The following is a 21,377-nucleotide window of genomic DNA, read 5'->3' as shown; positions in this document are numbered from 1 at the left end:
TTAAAAAAAATTAAAAATTCTCAAGTGAATATTTCAAATAGTTTCCTTTTTTTGCATGTGAATGGAAAGTTTCATTTGTTTATTAAAAATACCAAGCTGTGCCACATCACAGTAATGGAAATGGCTTCTAAAATGTGATTACACCTGCTGGATTTGCTGTACAGTTCTGAAAATCTATAGCCATTGGTTTTATGTAGCAATTTGAAAAATGAATTGCTGTGCCCCCGAGACACAGAAATTAATTTGTATTGCATTTCTTGCTAGATACATTTAAGTTGTGTCACAGCGAGTAGATTTTGTGTTTAAAATTAAAATGTGATAACATTCATTGCCATCCCTGTGGAAATCCGCTCTGCTGTCCCATTCAGCTGTTGCTTTGGGGCTGCATGTTGCATTGTGTGAAATTAACTTGATTAATGACAGGTACTAATATATAGACTTTTAAGAGAATTTTTTCAAATCTTATAGGCACTGTTTTAAAATTCCACTGAGAAAATGTTCTGTTGTCACGTTATTATTGTAATGATAAATTACTGTGTTTGCTTAGGAATGCTCATGCTTAGGAAAATTACTATGTTTTGAGTAACAAATATGTAAAAGGATGATTAATATTAAATCAACGTATTTATAAACAACCTGGCTTACTTCATCTCTTGCCCCTTCATCTCATTTTTCTTTATCAAAGATTAGCCTTCCTTTATTGTAAATATAATTTTTTGTCATCTGTCTACTTTTTCTTCCTCTTCTGCTTTTTCTTGGGGTCCATATAATCCTCTGTGCATTTGTTTTATGAAAAGTAGATATGCGTATACAGGGGCATGAGACAGTAGAAACCAGTAATGGCGTGTTTGTCCATTTGTACATCACTGAGTAATGATCCCATCATAAAATGGACTCTCAGAAATTAGCAACCATCTCCTCTCCAGCTTTTTGCTGCTTAATACCTTGTTCTACAGGAGGAGGTACAGCTGAACCATTTTTTAAAAAGTTGATGCTTGTGAAAACACAAATGTTTTCATTTGGATTAAACCTTTAATATATAGTTGAAGCAGACTACAGCTGATGCACGTTACACGCTGCAGAGGCAAAACTCAATTGGCATTTCTCCTGCCTTATGCTATCATATTCGCTTTTGCAGAATTGTATTTTTATTGTTGGTTCATTATAAAAAGAAAATGCAGCAGTTTAGTTGCACAAGTTTCTAGATGTGTAACTGCACAGCTCATGTGAAGATTTATACGGGAGAGCATTGCGTAACATATGCTTCCAATTTTGCTAGCAATGTCCTGCTTGACTCGGCTCTGTGTCCCAATGCCCAACATTAAGTGGATCTTTGTTGCAGCACATTGATGCCCCAATGTATTGTATGATAGTTGTATGGGGTAGGTTTGTTCCTGTAATTCCCCAAATAATGGGTACCTGATCTCGGTTGGGCAGTTGAAGGAGGGTGCCATTGGAGGCAAGCAGCAGAGCTGTGCATGAGCTGTCCTTGGTACTGCGAATCACTTCCTGTCAGGTACAGAGTCTTGAGAGTTGTTTACTCAGCCAGAAAATTATGTGTAATACAGAGGACATAAAAGGTTAGACTATGGGGATAAAATAAGAACATAAGAATTAGGAGCAGGAATAGGTCTTATGGCCCTTCGAGTCTGCTCTGCCATTCAATAAGATCATGGCTGATCTTTGACCTCAACTCCACTTTCCCACCCGACCCCCTTATCCCTTGATTCCCCTAGAGTCTAAAAATCTATCTGTCTCGGCCTTGAATATACTCAACGACTCCGTATCCACAGCTCTTTAGGGTAGAGAATTCCAAATGATTCACAACCCTCTGAGTAAAGAAATTCCTCCTCATTCAGTCTTAAATGGTTGACCCCTTATCCTGAGACTATGCCCTCTAGTTCTAGACTCTGCAGCCAGGGGAAACAACCTCTCAGCATCTACCCTGTCAATCCCCCTCAGAATCTTACATGTTTCAATGAGATCACCTCTCATTCTTCTAAACTCCAGAGAGTATAGGCTCAATCTCTCCTCATAGGACAACCCTCTCATCCCAGGGATCAATCTAGTGAACCTTTGTTGTACCGCCTCTAAAGCATGTATGTCCTTTCTCAGATAAGGAGACCAAAACTGTGTACAGTACTCCAGGTGTGGTCTCACCAAGCCCTGTACAATTTGTAGTAAGACTTCCTTACTCTTGTACTCCAACCCCCTTGCAGTAAAGGCTAACTCAAGAAGCTTGACAACATCCAGGACAAAGCAGCCTGCGTGATTGGCACCGCATCCACCACCTTAAACATTCACTCCCTCCACCACTGGCATACCGTGGCTGCAGAGTGTACCATCTACGAGATGCACTGCAGCAACTCGCCAAGGCTTCTTCGGTAGCACCTCCCAAACCCACGACCTTTACTACCTAGAAGGACAAGGGCAGCAGGTGCATGGGAATACCACCACCTCCAAGTTCCCCTCCAAGTCACATATCATCCTGACTTGGAAGTATATCGCTGTTCCTTCATCATCATTGGGTCAAAATCCTGGAACTCTCTGCCCAACAGCACTGTGGGAGTACCTATACCACACGGACTGCAGCAATTCAAGAAGGTGGCTCACCACCACCTTCTCGGGCAATTAGGGATGGGCAATAAATGCTGCCCTTGCCAGCAACACCCAGATCCCATGAATGAATTAAAAAAAAAAAAAAAAAAAAATGCCATTTGCCTTCCTAATTGCTTGCTGTTACCTGTATGCTAACTGTGTTTCCTGTACGAGGACACCACAATGTCTTTGAACAGCAACATTTAATAGTTCCTCACCATTTATATAAAAAAAAAATCTGTTTTTCTATTCTTCCTACCAAAGTGAATAACCTCACATTATACTCCATCTGCCACCTTATTGCCCACTCACAACTTACTTTCCCACCTAGCTTTGTATCATCAGCAAACTTGGATACATTGCACTCGGTCCCTTCATCTAAGTCATTAATATAGATTGTAAATAGCTGAGGCCCAAGCACTGATCCTTGCGGCCCCCCACTAGTTACAGCCTGCCAACTGGAAAATGACCTGTTTATCACTACTCTCTGTTTTCTGTCCATTAACTAATCCTCTATCCATGCTAATATATTACCCCCCAACCCCATGAGCCCTTATCTTGCGTAGCAACCTTTTATGTGGCACCTTATCGAATGCCTTTTGGAAATCCAAATATACTACATCCACTGGTTTCCCCTTTATCTACCCTGCTAGTTACATCCTCAAAAAAAATCTAAATTTGTTAAACACGATTTCCCTGTCATAAACTGCACTAAAGAATGAGCATATATTTTAACGTTTCTTTTCTTGGGCAAGAAAAGACAGCTTAGCCCATCAAACTTGCTTCACCGAGTCCATGTATAATTCTATTATCATTGGCAGAGCCAGTGAAGGACAGAGGAATCATGACAATTTCCCCCCCCCCCCCCCCCGACTGCAAATAATTTACTCGCTGGAATTTTAAATTCCTGATTCGCATTTCTGTTTTGAGTACAATGCGAACAGCAGCACGGCATTGGAGAACGTGGTCATGACTGTGCTGTGCCAAATCAGGACTTCGACCCCCCCCCCCCCCTATTTTTGGGCTGAACAATCCCATCATCCTACCTGCTTCTAACCTCTGCACTATCCCCCAGCTCTCTGTCCAAAACCCTTTCAAATGACCAACTCTCTCTCTTTGGACCTCCACCTGCCTCAACACAGCTGCTATACTCAACATGCTTTGATGCTACTTTACTTCTGCCTTTGATGTCCTCATCCCCTCTCAGTCCCCCACTGTCTCCCAACACATAACATCCTTTGATATAATTTCCATCTGCTGGTCTGAGTGTGCCTGACACAAGACTTGTCTGGTTTGTCCATTGCCAGATCTTACTCGATTGCCTAAAGGTGCCTCCTCAGCCAAATTCTTTCACTATTCCAGGATTATCCCAAAGGGCAAGAACAACCCCAGGCTCATATTTCATTGACAAACTGCCTCCTCTGACTTCCCCTCTTTTTCTCCTCCTATTTCACCTCCAACACACGTGGTGCTTATTAATTTCTGCACTGCAAAGATTGAGCCATCTGCTCGGGTGCCTCAGCCGCATCCTCCTCAGCCCCAGACTCGTTCAAAAATAACCAATAATGGACTGTATCTACTCTCATTCCCCTTACTCTAGATACTATTTACCAGAAATATCAAAAATAAATCTGACTAAGCTGTCACTTTTTCTAGTGCTAAGTCCTGCATTGGCAGATATTTTTTATTAAACACTAATCCTCTGTTTTATAAAGCAAGGTTTTATAAACTTAATAGAAATTTGTTCTTTTCTAAATTTGGAAAAATTCCATATTTTGTATTAAATGTGTAAAACCCTTATGCTGAAGAGATTTAACAGTTTGAACATGGAAATAAATTGAAGCAAGCTGTCATTATAAGATTATTATTTTCCTTCTTTCCATGACTCCTTGATTCCAACAAGAAGACTAATTTCTGCCTCCTGCTTCTTTGAGTCGAAAGATTGCTTGGCTAGACACAACTTGCCAATAGAAAATAGCTGGGATCTCTTTTAAATAGACAATTTTTGTTTGGGCACTAAATGTGAAGACTCACGTAAGCACTGGATAATAGGGTCTTCAATTTCTTCTACACAACCTTCAAACTTGGTTAGATATGTATATAGAACCAAGTGCATTTAATAATAAAGGGCAACAATTATATAAGTCAGCAACTGTTGGCACTTTGCATCTTGCTGCTCCCTTTTCTCCCCTGCATAGAACAGTCAGAGTTTTGCCTTACCAATCATATATTAAAAATTGCAGAATGTGCTGCAATAAAATCATCTCAAAATGCATTGAAAATTGCTATGTCAGGCTTTGGCAATGGGAAAACCCATTTAAAAATTGTAAACACTTGTCTGCAGCACTTGTTCCCACCTATAAGTGGCACTGTGATTGGCTTAATTATGTTAAAAGTCCTGCCATATAATCTAAAGTTCAGACACAATAGTGGAACTATATCTTCTACCTGAGAGGCAGCATATGTGTAAGCATGTGGCTCTTAATCAATTATGTGGCAGTGCAGAATAAATGATTATGTAACATGCCTAACATATATTCGCTTTTGTTTGTATCACAACTTTGATTCTAATCCTCAGCTGCTGGTAAATGCATTTGGCGGTTCACCCAGCTATCTCTTCCCAAATGAGCCCTTTAAATCTGCCAGAACACAAAATAACAACACCCATGAGAAGAAATCTAGGCAATAGTGACAATAATATAATATGCTTTAAAATAATAATTGAGAAGGATATAAGTATGACAAAGTCCAGGGTAATAGCAGTCCCTCGGAACTGAGGATGACTTAAATAAAGCCATAAGGGAAAAATTGAGGCTAAGGAATAAGGCATACATTAAGTACATGGACAGCAAGGGAGAGCATGATGAGGGAAAAATACGAAGAGATTAGGAAAGAAGTAAAAAAAAAAAAAATTAGGAAGGCAAAGGGGAACTATGAAATTAAATTATCAAGGAACATAAAACAAAATAGTAAAATATTTTACAGGCACATCAATTATAAAAAGGAAGGTCAAGATGGGAATAGAGCCACTAAGGGATGGACAGGATAATACCACAGGCAGTGATAGAGATGGCAGAAATATTAAATAATTGCTTTGCCTCAGTATTTACCAGGGAGACAGAACGGGTGGATATGACATTGGATGATGAGATTAGTAATGAAATAACTGCATTTAAAATAAAGAGGAGAAATATTAAATGAACTAATCAAACTCAGAGGGAAAAAAAAAACAGGTCCGGTAGGATTTTGAAAGAATCTAGGGAAGAGATAGCAGAGGCATTACGACACGTACTTAATAATTTGTTAGAAAAAGGTGTAATGCCAGAGGACTGACGGATAGCTAACATAATACCTATATTTTAAGAAGGGAGATAGAACATGTCCAGGGAACTATAGACTAGTCAGCTTAACATCGGTGGTAGGAAAAGTAATGGAATCCCTACTAAAGGAGAAAATAGAAGAACATCTAGAAGCCAAAAATATAATAATGAACAGTCAGCATGGATTTCAAAAGGGAAAGTCTTGCTTGACCAATCTCATTACATTTTTTGAAGAGGTAATAGAGAGAATAGACAAAGGGTAATGCAGTAGATGTAATTTATCTAGATTTTCAAAAGGCCTTCAATAAGGTACCACATAATAGACTAATGAATAAGGTCAGAGAATGCGGAGTTGGGACAAGTAGCAGAATGGATATCTAGCTGGCTTCAGGACAGTAGGGGTAAAGGGTAGCTATTCACAGTGGCAGAAGGTGGGTAGTGGTGGTCCACAAGGATCAGTGCTGGGACCACTATTTTTCACAATTTATATTAACGATTTAGAGTTTGGAATCAAAAACGCAATTTCTAAATTTGTGGATGACACCAAATGAGGGGGATAGTCAATACTGAGGAGGACTACAGCAAATTACAGGAAGACATTAATAAATTTGCAGAATGGACATATAATTGGCAAATTAAATTCAACACACATAAATGTGAGGTATTACATTTTGGTAGGAAGAATAGGGAGGTCATTTATTACTTGGAGGGTGCGAGTCTGGGTGGGGTAGAGGAGCAAAGGGATCTCTGAGTACAAATACACAAATCACTAAACGTTGCGACACAGGCCATAAAAAAGCAAATCGGCACTAGCGTTTATTTCTAGAGGGATAGAATTGAAAAGTAGTGAAGTTATGCTAAACTTGTATCGAACCTTGGTTAGACCACACTTGGAGTACTGCGTACAATTCTGGTCACCATATTATAAAAAGGATATACAGTACAGGCACTGAAGAGGGTGCAGAGAAGATTTAAAAGGATGATACAGTTTGAGCGTCCCAATTCCGGAATCCGGACTCTGGGACGATTGGTGGCAGGGCTCTGGAATCCGTAAAATGTTCCAGAATCCAGACACCCTGAGGGAGGCTTACCAAAAACCGGAACCTGGGCCCAGGCATTTCCGGACTCGGCATGTGTTTCTGATGTCCGAAGTCTGGAAATATCACAACCTGGGCTCTGGCATTTCCAGACTTCGGACATCAGAAACACGTTCCGAAGTCCGGAGAAACCTGAAAACCGGCTTTGCCTCTGTCCTGAGGTTGCCGGATTCGGGACGTTCTACCTGTACCAGAAATGCGAGGGTATACCTAGCAGGAAAGGATGAACAGGCTGGGTCTCTTTTCGCTTAAGAAAAGAAGGCTGAGGAGTGACCTAATTGAGGTCTTTAAAATTATGAAAGGTTTTGATAGAGTGGATACATAGAGAATGTTTCCACTTGTGGGGAAAAGCATAACTAGAGGCCATCAATATAAGATAGTCACCAAGAAATCAAATAGGGAATTCAGAAGAAACTTCTTTACCCAGAGAGTGGTGAGAATGTGGAACTCGCTACCACAGGGAGTAGTTGAGGCAAATAGTATAGCTGCATATAAGGGGAGGCTAGATAAGCATATGAGGGAGAAAGGAATAGAGGGTTATGCTGATAGATTTAGATGATGAAAGATGGGAGGAGGCTCGAGCGAAGCATAAACGCCGAATGGCCTGTTTCTGGTCCGTAATCCTATGTAAATTTAGGGCTGAGATGACGGGAAAGACAATCCACCCCAACCCAACCCCTGTCCCCATCCCAAGATAAAGTTGCAGTCTGCCCCTCCCTGCTGAGGTAGATTCCCTACCTGTACGCTTGTCCCCATCCCCCTCTCGCCGCCTCCTTTTTCACCCGCTGCTTTTGTTTCCATTTTCATCTTCCATCCTTCCCTCTTTTCCCTTCCCTTCCCCACCTTCTGTTCATCCTCTTTCCTCCCCTTCTGTTTTTCCCTTCCCCACCTAGGTTCAGTTATTCCCCCTACCATTTAATCCTGCTCAACCTGAATACTGCACTTGGTCTTGACTCCCCTTGTACAATGCCACAGGAGATTGACTTAATATATTTAATTTTTCCCTCCTATTCCTAGGGTTAAATTACGAGGACAGGTTGCATAGCTTAGGCTTGTATTCCCTTGAGTCTGGAAGATAAAGGGGTGATTTAATTGAGGTATTTAAGATAACTAAACAATTTGATAGGGTAGATGGAGAGAAATGATTTCCTCTGGTGGGGAAGACCAGAACAAGAGAGCATAACTTTAAAATTGCTAGGCTGATCATGGGTGATGTCAGGAACCACTTCTTCATGCAAGGAATAGTGGAAACGTGGAACACACTCGCCCACAAAGCTGTTAAGGCTAGGTCAATTGAAAATTTCAAAACTGAGTTAGATAGATTTTTGTTAGGTATGGGTATTGAGGATTATAGAACCAAGGTGGGTAAATGGAGTTAAGATACAGATCAGTTCTAATTGAATGGCGGAGCAGACTCGAGGGGCTGAATGGCCTACTCCTGGCCACCTTCCCACAACTCAGCCACTCAGGGTCGTTACAAGTTACTGAATTGAATATGCAATGTTCTCAGATGACACAAATGTTGGTGTTATATTTTTGGTTCTCTTCTATCCTCCTTATCTAGGTTTTTCTGCTCCCGTATCATAGATCACTCTAATAGGAAAGTCCTAGGGCTAGAAATTCCATAGCGCTCTGGTTGGGGCGCTAACTTTTGAAAAGTAGCGCCAGCTGCGAATGATTCTCCTGCCGGGAAATTCAGCTTTAGCGCTCCAGGAGGGAAGTGGAGCATTAAATCAAGCGCTAACCACTTCACTTAGGGCGCTAAAGTCCGAGAGTGGAGCGGTAGCAGCAGAGCGCGGAACAATTTAGACGGCACCAGAGGCTGCTTCCCTCGCTCAAAGGGAAGGGCCAACGATGGTGCACAATCTACTTGCTGGTTGTTCCACGTTGCAAGGATACCTGCGCGACTGCCATTACAGCCCCAAACACACTCTCAAAGTGGAGGGCTCGGACATCTTGCAGCAATGAAACATCAAAAACTTTGAGCAGGCACCAGACTGGTGCAAATAATAAAGGTTGGCTGACCTGAAAACCATTCCCTTTAACGTTCCCCAATCAGCCAGCCAAGTTGACAACACCTCCTTCCTGCCGTTGTTCACGCCCGGCGATACAGCAGGGGGCGGGAGGCAATTTCACATCTGGGGCGATAACGGGGCGCTGCGCACTTTATGACAACACAATCTGCAAGGCACTAGAGGCCCAGGCGCTAAGAATGATAGCGCTAAACTGGCACTGAAGTTTGCGGGCGTCGCTGCATTCACTGCGCCTGGTCGCTAACCCCTCAGCGCTCAGTTAGTGCCCCCCCCCCCCCGACGCTAACGTGAGGCGCTAGCCAACTGAATTTATCCCCCCTAGTTTCCTATGCTTTTAAGATTATTTTCACTAGAGATTATATATAGATAAGTTTTCAGTAACATGCCCAGGATAACAAACAGAAGAACCTTTCTGTTAATTATTTTAACAATTGGAATTATCCTGTGCCTCCATAGGATCTCTTTCCTGTCTTCTATCAGTGTTAGTGCATCACAACATCAGACCTCTTTTTTTTATTTAACAAAAGATGAATAAAGAAATAACAATATATTATTTACAGTAAAAACCCTTCTATCTAGTTCCTCCTAAAAGAAAACAATAAATCATTTCAATCTAAATGCTAAGCTATTCTTTTGTAAATAACTTTTAATTACACAGTATTTTTTATCCTTGTATTTCTTATCACTCTGGGAAGCTGCGCTAGTTTGAATTGTATCTCTTGTAAGTTCCAAACTGACTTTAATTCAAACAGATCCAACTCCTTAAGTCTACCCGTGTATTCAGGAATTCCTGGATTTGCTTAACTGTTGACCACATTTGAAAATAACTGGCTCGAATGCACATGGCCAAACATGCTGTCATTACAGCAGAGTGACTGAGCACTTAGACAAATTTGAGCTGATTACAGAGAGTCATCATGGATTTGTAAGTCATGCATGATTAATCTAGTTGAATGTTTTGATGAGGTCAGTGACCCGGTGGATAAGGGAGTGTCTATGGATATTATCTATATGGAATTCCAGAAGGCATTTGACGAGATTATTAGCAAAAATGAAAGCAGAAGTAATTGGAGGCAACCTTTTGACATGGGTTCGAAATTGGTTGGAAGGTTGGTGACAGAAAGGGATAAAGGTTACGTATTTTGAATGGCTGGATGCGACAAGTGTGTTCCCCAGGCCTCAGCTTTTCATCATATTTATCCATGACTTGGATGAAGGAGTAGAGAGTTGTATATCCAAGTTTTCAGATGGCACTCAATTGGGAGGCACAGTAGGTAGTGTAGATGGGAGCAGGAAGTTACAAATGGACCAATGTTCCCCCTGAGCTGCATGGGTGCACGGCCCTGCATCGATCGGGAGGCAACGCGCAGGCTGCTCACCAGCTGTTGACGCTGGAGAAGATACCGTGCAGCAAATTTAAAGGGGCTGTGCACGGAAAAAAAATTAGAGGGAACATTGAAAGGGTCATAGACAGATTAAGAGAATGGGCAAAACTGTGACAAATGGAGTTCTCTGTGGGGAAGTGTGAGGTCATCCACTTTGGATCCAAGGTTAAAATGATAAAAGGATTTGATAGTGTAGATAAAGGGAATCTATTTCCTCTGGTGGGGGAATCCAGAACAAGAGGGTATAATCTTAAAATTAGAGCCAGACCTTGCAGGAAGCATTTCTTCACTCCAAGGATAGTAGAAATCTAGAACTCAGTCCACCAAAATGATGTGAATGCTGGGTCAATTGAAACTTTCAAGACTGAGATTGATAGATTTTTGTTAGGTAACGGTCTCGAGGGATATGGAGCACAGGCGGCTAAGTTGGGTTAAGGTACACATCAACCATGATCTAATTGCATGGAGGAGCAAGCTCGAGGGGCTGAATGGCCGACTCCTGTTCCTATGTTCCAATTTGTATTGAGCTAAGCTTGTGTAGATTCTGACTAGTTATTTTTATAAACTTGGGGGAAAAATTGCGTTGCTTTGTGCCTTCTGTTAGCGCCAAACCCCTAACGCCCAGGCGCGGTGGCGCTAATGTCTCCCGCGAAAGGTTAGCGACGGGCGATAGCTGGTAGCGCTCCACGGCTTTGCGCCTACGGCGATGATGTCATCACCGAGTGCAGCACCCTGGCCGCAAGCTTGGCTGCGCTCCCTGGCCTAGCACCGGACGATATGTCCGACAGGGTCAGGATGGCGTTTGTGCAGCCACGGAGTCCGTATTTAAAGGGGCAGGTGTTGGGTGGCTTTTTTTTCTGGCCGCCTGCCAGCACCTGCCCGCTTCCCTCTTTTTCAGTCGGGGTGCTGGCGCGATCGCTCAGCAGGGCCCCTCCCCTTTAATCAGGGGAGGGAGGCCTGCAATACTGCGGCATTGTTGCACGTAGTGCCGCGATATTCAGTGGTAGTGCCCCAGGAAGGAGGGGGAGCGCTTCCATTAGTGCCCCGCCTCCTGCTTGGGGCGCTACTACTGAATTTATGGCGCGGGGCACCACCGAATTTTTCCCCCCTTGTGAATAGCTAAAAACATAAGAAATATGCGCAGGAGTTGGCCATATGGCCCCTCGATCTTGCTCTGCCATCCGATAAGATCATAGCTGATCTTCCAATTCCACTTTCCCGCCTTATCCCGATATCCCTTGATTCCCTTAGGGCGGAATCTTACCTTCCAGGCCGAGTTCGAGGCGGGACTGCTGGTTTTCAGGTTTCAGTCCCGCCCCTAGCGAGGTCTGATGAACAGACGCTATTTTGCCCCGATTGGCCTTGTTAAGCCCGCCCTGCGGGCTTGCTGACCAATTAAGGGAAAGCTGGTGTCAGAGGACGTCAGCTGATGACGCTTCATCTGCCGGTTTTCTTAAAGGCATATGAACCACACTTGTTTGCCAGATGATTTGACAGTGTTTGACAGCATTGAGGTGCTGTCAAACACTGACCAGCACTGTCCAAAGGTGAGCCCTTGCACCCAGGCTCTCCAATTACTCTCTGCTTAGGATAAAACAGATGGCAGCTGCAGCTGAGATTGCAGAAGCCATCTGTCACTTCTCCCGATGAGCTGAGGCTACACAAACACTTCACAGCTTGTCATCTGCAGAAACATCTAAACACATTAAAAATTACTTTCACAGCATTTCCTTACCTCTGATACTAACCAGTGTCCCATTGCATCCTTCACACCACTTCTGCAGTAGTCATATAAACACCAACATAACAGCAGACCCACAGCACGCCTCACTTACCCTGGTGGGGTTCGCCAACGTCGAAAAATTGGAAAAAGCCTCTTAACTGCCTGTTAACAGGCAGTTAAGTGGCTATAATCCTCTTCCCGCCACTAGGAGTCGGGTCCCTGTGCAAATTGGGGACTCTCCAGCCAGGGGAAACAGCTTCTCGGCATCCACTCTAGTTACTGAATTAAAGAAACCTCTGCAAAGCTAAAACAACAGAACTGTCTCATTGTTGTCCTAGATTGACTCTTAACTGCCCTCTGAAACGAACGAGCAACCCACTCAGTTGTATTAAACTGCTACGCAAAACAATAATAAGAATAAAAGACGGACCACCCGGCATCGACCTAGGCACTGGATTTGGACACGACAAAGGCACACCCAGCCCAGCCGTCCTTGCAAAGTCCTCCTCACTAACATTTGGGGACTTGTGCCAAAATTGGGAGAGCTGTCCCACAGACCAGTCACGCAACAACCTGACAGAATCATACCTTTCAGCCAATGTTCCAGACTGCTCCATCACCATCCCTGGGTATGTCCTGTCCCACCAGCAGGACAGACCCACCAGAGGTGGCGGCACAGTGGTATACAGTCTGGAGGGAGTGGCCCTGGGAGTCTGCAACATTGACTCCGGATCCCATGAAGTCTCATGGCATCAGATCAAACATGGGCAAGGAAAGCTCCTGCTGAATACCACCTACTGCCCGCCCTCAGCTGATGAATCAGTACTCCTCCATGTTGAACACCACTTGGAAGAAGCACTGAGGGTAGCAAGGGCACAGAAAGATTGGGGCTCTCGCATGTGGAAAAGGCAAATCTAAAATAAAGTTTCTTAAACATTTACATTTTTATTAAAATGAACAAATTTCACTGCACTAAATTAAAATTAGTTTTCCAGGCCCTTAACCTTTGTTTAGCAGTCAATACACTGTTAAAAACCCCAGTTACACCTAATCCTTTTGGGTCTAACTTTTAGTGGGGAATTTAACAGCGAAATTACTGCGGAATGATTTACGAGATTTCACTGATTGCTGGCTCTGAGCGAGGTGCGGAGAGTGGGGGCACAGCGCAGCTAGTTTCAGAGCTTGACAGACCACAACTTCAAGCGCGTGTGCCAAATACCGAAGTTGCGCTCCGTTTCAACGGCTGAAGAGCTCCTCCCAGAGTCACAATGCGGATTCTGCCCATTAAGGGGCACAATGGACATGATCTTCACCGCGCGTCAACTACAAGAGAAATGCAGGGAACAGCACCAACCACTCTACATGGCCTTCTTTGACCTCACAAAGGCCTTCGACACCGTCAACCGTGAGGGTTTATGGAGTGTCCTCCTCAAAGCCGGCTGCTCTCAAAAGTTTGTTCCCATCCTCCACCTGCTTCACGACGACATGCAAGCCGTGATCCTCTGCACCATGTTCCATGTTTTCTTTTTATTTGTTCTTGTGGGGGTTACTGGCAAGGTCAGCATTGATTGGCCATCCCTAGTTGCTCTGATGCAACTGAACCGAGTGGCTTACTAGGCCACTTCAGAGGGCAGTTAACAGTCAACAACGTTTGTGTGTGACTGGAGTCACATATAAGCCAGATGGGTAAGGGCGGCAGGTATCCTTCCCTAAAGGACATTAGTGAATCAGTAGTGTTTTTGCGACAATCCGACAGCTTCATGGTCACTTTTACAGATACCGGCTTTTATTTTCCAGATTTAAAAAAAACTGAATTCAAATTCTCAAACTGCCGTGGTGGGATTTGAACTCTGGCTTACTAATCCAGAAACATAATCACTACAGTACTATACTCTCTAACCTCTTCAGCATTGGAGAATTGTGCTCCACCTTCAGTCCTTGACAAGATTATGACTTGAGTACCATCCCAAGATTTGCTAAGGCCAGATCTCCATGATTATACTGAGAACACAAGAGGTGCTGCAACTGTACTTCAGTATTCTGTATGAATAGAAAAGATTTGCACACTAATACAAAAGCAAAATACTGTGGATGCTGTAAATCTGAAATAAAAACACAAAATGCTGGAAATACTCAGCAGGTCAGGCAGCACCTTGAAGAGGGAAACAAAGTTAATGTTTCAGGTCAATGACCTTTCATCAGAACTGGAAGACTTTAGAGATGGAGCAGGTTTTAAGCAAGTACAGAGGCAGAGAAAGGGGAGAGGAGAGAAAAACAAAAGGGAAGGTCTGTGATAGGGTGGAAGGCAGGAGAGATTAAATGACTACTTGTGCCTGTAGAATTTACCTCTCAAGAGAATGTCATTACCTGAAATTTTGTCTCTTTTATAGATAAATTCTCATGTACAATTAAGCATGACTTGGTGAACCAGGGTTGCTGGTGCATGACTTGTATATTGATACAATTTCTCAAGTCTTTCTACGTCCCAACACCAGCAGAATTAAGATTGTGAAACCGCTATCTTCAATGAAGTTGCCTCCAGCAAAACGTTGTTATACAAAAAGAAAATTATAGGAGTACGGGTAATTACAAAAGATGATATCTAAGTTATGTATAATTAGCGTACCTTATATTGTCAGTAACAGCATGACAATTATACATGAGCAATATGCCTTCCCCCTCCTACACTTTGCTTCATTACACAGGTAATGTAAAAATGCTGTTGGGTACTACATCATGTTAGTAGTGATCAGTGTAACATAGACAGCAATTCTTATTGACCTTATCATTTCAGGTTGCAGGATCCAAATATATGTCAACCAGTACCTAGGTAGAGAAATTACATTTTAGATGGGACTGTTGTTTTAATAAATAGCTCCACAAAAGGCTAAGGTTAGAAATCTTGCTGAGCATTTTTCTACAGAAGCAGCAACATGTAATGTAATATACTTTGGACAGATTTAACCCTTTGATATTTTACAGCACACAAAGTCTCCTCTTCACTATACAGCATACTTATTGTTCTCTTATTATTGGCTCTGATCACTTTTTATATCCAAATTAATTTCTTAGGTTCTTAGGTAATTTATTGTTAATATGGTGTTTCCTATTTGTGCCTTTTATTAGTATATACATATATTATATTTTGAGGTACCAGAAACAATAAGGTGATTTTTTTCTCACTTCAGGTTTACTGAACATCTAGGGCATGAAGAAACTTGAATGGAATTATTTGAAATAATGAATTCTAGTTATTGGGCCAGATTTTGCTGGAGCGCGGCATCTCATGGCGAGCCCCATTAGTTAGACTTGCTTGTGCACGTTTAGGTTTTTAAATTTTTGTTCACAAAATTGCTGGAAATGTGAACCATTAACAGTGCAGCGAAGGCATCAGAGCACCTATTCAGTAGCCCTTTCCCAATACCCTTTAAAATTTTTATTTTCCAAATATTTACTCATTTTCTTGTTTCCTATGGTAAAGGCCTGAGTGACAACAATGAAAACCTAGAGAAACTATTGTTAAAAGTATAGAATACTTCAAAGATCACTTTTTTTTGTTCTGTAAAACAACTTCAAAACAATGTAAAGCTTGAACTGTTTCAAGGTAACCATCAGGAAAAATAATGGCCCAGATTTTGTTTCCAGTATAACGGAGAGTTTAATGGCACTCGTAAATCGCCCAGCAGCTTGTGGCAATGAAAAGATACTCCCTGAATTGCGAATCACCACAAGTTGCTGGACAATTTGCTGTTAGCCTCACGAAAACAGCAGCTCGCCCTCAACCTCCTCGTAAGTTTCATGAAATTGCTGCATTTGCACATTAATCACCAATTAAACTCGCCGCAGAAAACTAGGCTACTACTAAACATAAGTACCTTTTTTAATTAAAAGATTTATGCTCCTATAATGCCCTCAATTTTGCCGACCGAGGCGGGTTCGGTGCGGCTGGAGTCGGTGTCACGGTCCCAGCCCGCTGCCTGCTCCAGCCCACACTCAAGTGTTTTACATTGATGGGGCTTGTTAAGACCGCCCAGCAAGGTTCCTGGCCAATTAAAAGGAAACGGGTCTAATGACGTCATTTGATGACGTATCATCAGCCGGTTTCCTTAAAGGGGCCATGTCCAAACTGATTTTTACATTTGTGCTGTCAGTGTTCTACAGCATTGAGGTGCTGCAAACACAGACAAGCACTGCACAAAGGTGCACGGCTGCACCCAGGCTCTCCCACGGCTCCCTCCATATGCTTATGGAGGGAGTCACAGCACGCAGGGAGGTTCTCTTCCCTTCCAATGGCAGAAGACACCTCCCCAGGAGACCAACACAGCCTGGTTGCACATTGCACAGGAGGACACAAGCAGGGATGTCATCAGGAGGACCAGGCTGCAGTGGCGCAAACCTTTCAATGATCTCAATAGATCACGAAACATTACTACCAAGCCACACTCAACCTCAACCTGCTGTGCCACTCATCACATCCCCATCACTCTGCCTTCCCTACCCTACTCCTGCACATCTTTACTCACACCAACTTACCTTGCACCTCCACCCATCCCTCTCTATCTACATTATCACTTCACCAGCTCACTAGCCACCCCTCACACTCGCCCTCATCCTACTGCAAGCATACCAATTAACAACACACAAGGGTAGGACTTGGGTGGTTTAGCCAATGTTCATGTGAAATTTCTGGTAATGTGGTGTCAAACATTGAGATCTGTATTTTCAACACTTTGCGTTCTTGGACAGATTTGTGTGCACCTTTGGAAGTGGCTTAGTGAGTTGCAGTGAATGGTGAGACATAAGAGTACCTCCCCCCGCAATGGTGATGAGTGTGAAAGGAATGGCTTGGACATTGTAGGAATGCTTTATGGTGCTGGTGTGGGGTGGTGCCAACCTAGCGCAGCATATGACAGCCAGGGTGTACAGCGTCAAGTGAAGTAAATTTGGCCATGGTGAGGCCATCACTGGCGTCCCAGGCAGCAATGTGGTCGGATGCTGATGCTCTCTGTCCTGTGCAGCATCAGATGATTGCGGAGAAGGTTGGTATTGTTGTTGGTGCTGCTGGTGTGCCTGGTGATGTTGGTGTTGGGGCTGATCGTGATGGGATTCTGAGGACCAAGTTGAGATATTTTGAAGGGCATCGATGCTGCTGGAATAGATAGCAGCTGAAGTTGAGATGACAGAAGCGATCTGTCAATGGTGAGATAGGTTGCTCCAAGAAGGTGACAGTGAATAGAGAGTTTACTCCAAACACTTCCAAACTCGATACAGCTCAAAAGTGTCTTCCAAATCCTGAAGGCTCAAGCTTCTGACATTGCAAAGTGAACAGCTGTGAAATGGTAGCTTTTATACCACTTTTGCAGCTGTCACCTATTCGCAGCAATGGAGAGTCAAAGAGAACCCGACACACTTACCTGACGTGATCTCCGAGCGATGGGAACCTCATGGAAAAGTTGGAAAAATGGCTAGAAAGAGGTAAAATGCTGTTCAACTACCTTTAAATATCCTCTTAGCTATCTCAATTGGCTGACCTGCCGCTTAGTGCTGGGTCTGCAAAGCGCAGGCAGACCCCGCATTTGGGAAACTGACATGGAGGCGGGTTCAGAGCAGGATCCCGACCCGCTGTCAAACTTTTAGATTTTGACAGCGGAGCTGCCTCTGAACACGCCCTCTGAGCGCTGTCAAAATTCCGGCCCACCTCTCTGACCCAGAAAGGGAACAATTTAAACTGGAGTTTCATTCCTACAAGTACTAAATTGTTAGATTTAAAAAAAAAAAATTAATATTTAAATTTATTTTCTTGCTTTTCATTTCTGTCTCTTCCCCCCCTCTCTTAAACCAATCTTTCTTTCCCTCTCTTTATTTCTTTTTCTGTATTTAATTTGACACTAATTCATCTTTTTTCCTTCTCCGTCGTTCCTCTGTTTTTCTCAATCCTCAAATATAATTGGTTAGGTCCCATCATTCACCAAGGTCCTAGATGCCCCAATACCCCTGTTATCAGCCCACACTTCCAGAAACTTACAGGGCAAAACATTTTTGAGCTGGAGGGTGAGGGAAAAAGTCCAACGAATGGGGCACGCTGTGAGATGCCCTGCTACAGCAAATTCTGGGCCATTGAGTATTATATAGGAACAAAACTTCTAGAATTCAGATAAGGATGTGTCAATTCTGAATCCCCAGACTCCTCTGGAGAAGGCCACCCTGAATATCCTTGCCTTTAAGATCATCAAGGGAATAAGGGAAGCTGGTGCCAGAGGCTTCCCCCTAGATCAGGGCTAGTACCATCTTACTGTTGTTATTTCTTGTCCACCTTTTCATTCACTGACATACAGACATGCACACACAATATACTGCAATACAAACTCTGTTTGAAGATGTGTATTGGGAGTTAGCATTCTAACATTTGGTATCTTCCTGTCATTGTATCTGGAAAGAGCAGCCTACCAGCACTATTAGTGGTGCAGAACAAGCCAGCATCTCTCAGTATCCTGCATCCCTCTCACTAATGTTTGCAAGCACCAACACGACTATACACATCCCAGAGGATGCAGTATGTGAATTAGAGGAGGTAACACCTCCTCAAGCTCACTACCTATGCCTTACGTCAAGACAAGGCTGTTTTTAAAGCATCCCAAATGCCCAAATCAGATGAAAGAAGGGATCCCAGGGAGATCATCAGGAACCAGAGCCATAGTTCCCACACCTGCCATTATGTCATTGTCCATATCTGGAGGTCCTGGCACAATGTGCAGGTAAGGAGGATCAAGTGCTGGTTGCAGAGGAGAGTCAGGATACCCACCCGATTTCCTGGCCCTCATAGGAATATTTTGTACTGAACCAGGCTGTTATTCTCTCCTCCCACATCTCAGGAGTCATCTGGTACAAGTTTATAATCTGTAAGATCAAATAAGTATATAGATTGTTTTAAAAAATCATTAAAAGAGAAGCAGAAAATATACCCGTGTATAATTAGGCATCTAGGAAGAAATGTCTCATTCTTAGCAATATGAAACTAGGAAAAAATATGCAGTATGTAAGGATTGTATCCATTGTATTTTAGACTTCAACTTGTTTTTATTACAGTATGGAGATTATGATCCAAAAATACACAAACCTGGTTTCCTAGCACAAGAGGAGTTATTGCCAAAGAGGGTAAGCAGAACAAGTACATCAGAGAAAGAATCAAGTTTGTTCTTTTAAAACAAGCCTTGTGGATAATGAAATAGAGTATCACTAGTTCTAATAAATTAAGAACTTAACCTTTTTAACAAACTGTAATAGTCTTTTAAAAAAGACTTACCCTTGAGGAGATGCGGTTTCCAATTACACTTTATTATCTGTAAAGAACCATAGATAACTTTATAACTTTTTTTGGTAAAGATTCATTTAACATGTATGGTGTAGGGTCTCAGCATTGGCTGTAAATGATATCATAACCTTTTCCAATTTCTTCAGTTAATCACAATGAGTACTGCTGTGCAGTACTTGGCCTAGATGTTTCACTTATGCTGACAAAATTATTTTCATAAGTTTAGGTGATAATAAAAAATAAACAAAATGCTTGATAGTCTTACTTTATGTGAATGAGAGATTTGAACAATGAAGAGTTATTAGCAAATACAGTAAACAAATAAAGACTAATATTGTTTTTCTTTATCAACTTCAACTGACATTTCATAAAACTGAATTACTTGTTTTGTGTGTTTAGTTTTTTAATGATATATGTAAACAATCTGTATACTTACTTGATTTTACAGGTTATAAACTTGTACCAGATGACCCCTGAGATGTGGGAGGAGAGAATAACAGCCTGGTATGCAGAGCATAGGGGCCGAGCAAGGTATTAGATTGAGTTTTTAATAATAGTCCTGTTAACCTATTGAGTATAAATTCTGCTAGTGTACACTTGAATACTATTACAGTACATTTGACCTTGGAAGATACAGGAATTGCATGCCACTTGTACAGAAGACATGTATTCTTTATACAGGAATCCAATGCTGTTTCTTTGCATTTAAGATGATAGATAAATGAATGGTGAGTCTTCCATAATGAGCACAATTTGTCTTACTCTAAACTGCCAGCATCTCTTTTATAGCAGGCCTATTTAATAATTTACTTGTGTAGGAGTTGACACTGCGCTATCCTCTACATAAGGATTATCACTTGCAAAGGAATTGCCAGCTTTAGATCAGTGCATTAAGTACTGAAAGTAGCCCCACAATACGAGTTGCCAATCCACTAAAAAAAAATGAAAGAAGTGCTTCTACAACTTGCGAGTGAGTTCAATCTTGGTTATAATGTATTCATTACATGATTACATTTGTGTACTTAATTATTTGATAATGTGGTCTGATATAATTAAAAATTACAAAATTATATCGATCAAGCAGTCTTTTGTGGGTATAATTACATTTGAAACATATATACATTTATTTTTCAAACTTGGTTGCAATGATGCAACCTTGGATCAATCCCTTTCCAGGTGAATAAGTTATGATCCCTTTTCTACCTTATGTACAGAAGCAATGCATAGATTATGTACATCGAATTTTCTATTAGTCCATTTTGGCATTCTGTGAGTAACACGTATGCAGTAATTTTAGTGATTTGCACTTTACAAAACTTTTATTTTCTGTTTTTTTTATTGTTTTCTATTTCATTTTTTTCCAGATCTACTTCACTTTCTTTCACTTCTTGAAAGGTCAGCAACCTGAAACGTTAACTCTGTTTCTCTCTCCACAGATGCTGCCTGGCCTACTGAATGTTTCCAGCATTTTCTGTCTTTATTCCACTTTCTTTTTCATTTATTTTCTAAAGCATTTGTTGTTCCACTGCTCTGCATGTTTGTGAGTTAGTGTTGGAAGTAGTTATTGGGCTGGATTTTCCAAGCCCCGAGGAGGTGGGCATGTAGGCGGGACAGCCGGTAAAATCGGAGAAAGTGGGGGCGGATGGCAAACCCACCCTCATCCCGCCTCTGTGCCCTTTTGCCAGGAGGCGGGAAGATGTGCAGCTTCGGGTCCCATCTCCTGGAGGCGGGAAAGGCATTTAATCCTTTTAACTGCCTGTTAACAGGTAGTTAACAGGCAGAAAAAAGGATTAGTGCCATTTTACCTTCACAGGTGAAGGCTTCCCGACCTCGGAGAACCCCACCGGGTTGGAGGAGACGTGGAGGAGGTCTGCGCTGGTCGGAGGCACCTTGAAGTAAGGTGTAGAGG

The 21,377-nt window shown here is 42.3% G+C and overlaps 1 protein-coding gene across 6 annotated transcripts in view; it reads left to right on the top strand.

Moving 5' to 3' along the window:
• The window catches only part of nf2a (NF2, moesin-ezrin-radixin like (MERLIN) tumor suppressor a), a 173,244-nt gene that overhangs the window by 78,384 nt on the left and 73,483 nt on the right, over nt 1–21,377 (top strand). For all 6 annotated transcript variants that reach the window (XM_085961733.1, XM_085961732.1, XM_085961730.1 and 3 more), the window contains 2 exons: nt 19,243–19,311; nt 19,917–19,999. In XM_085961733.1, the coding sequence (XP_085817859.1) occupies nt 19,243–19,311; nt 19,917–19,999 (152 nt within the window). The remainder of the gene's footprint in view (nt 1–19,242; nt 19,312–19,916; nt 20,000–21,377) is intronic.

This window comes from Somniosus microcephalus, chromosome 19, assembly GCF_052327205.1.
Source record: "Somniosus microcephalus isolate GS21.2 chromosome 19, FLI_Smic_1.0, whole genome shotgun sequence".
NCBI lineage: Eukaryota > Metazoa > Chordata > Chondrichthyes > Squaliformes > Somniosidae > Somniosus > Somniosus microcephalus.
Note: the sequence above shows the minus strand (reverse complement) of the source record. Positions and strands in the feature narration are given on the sequence as shown.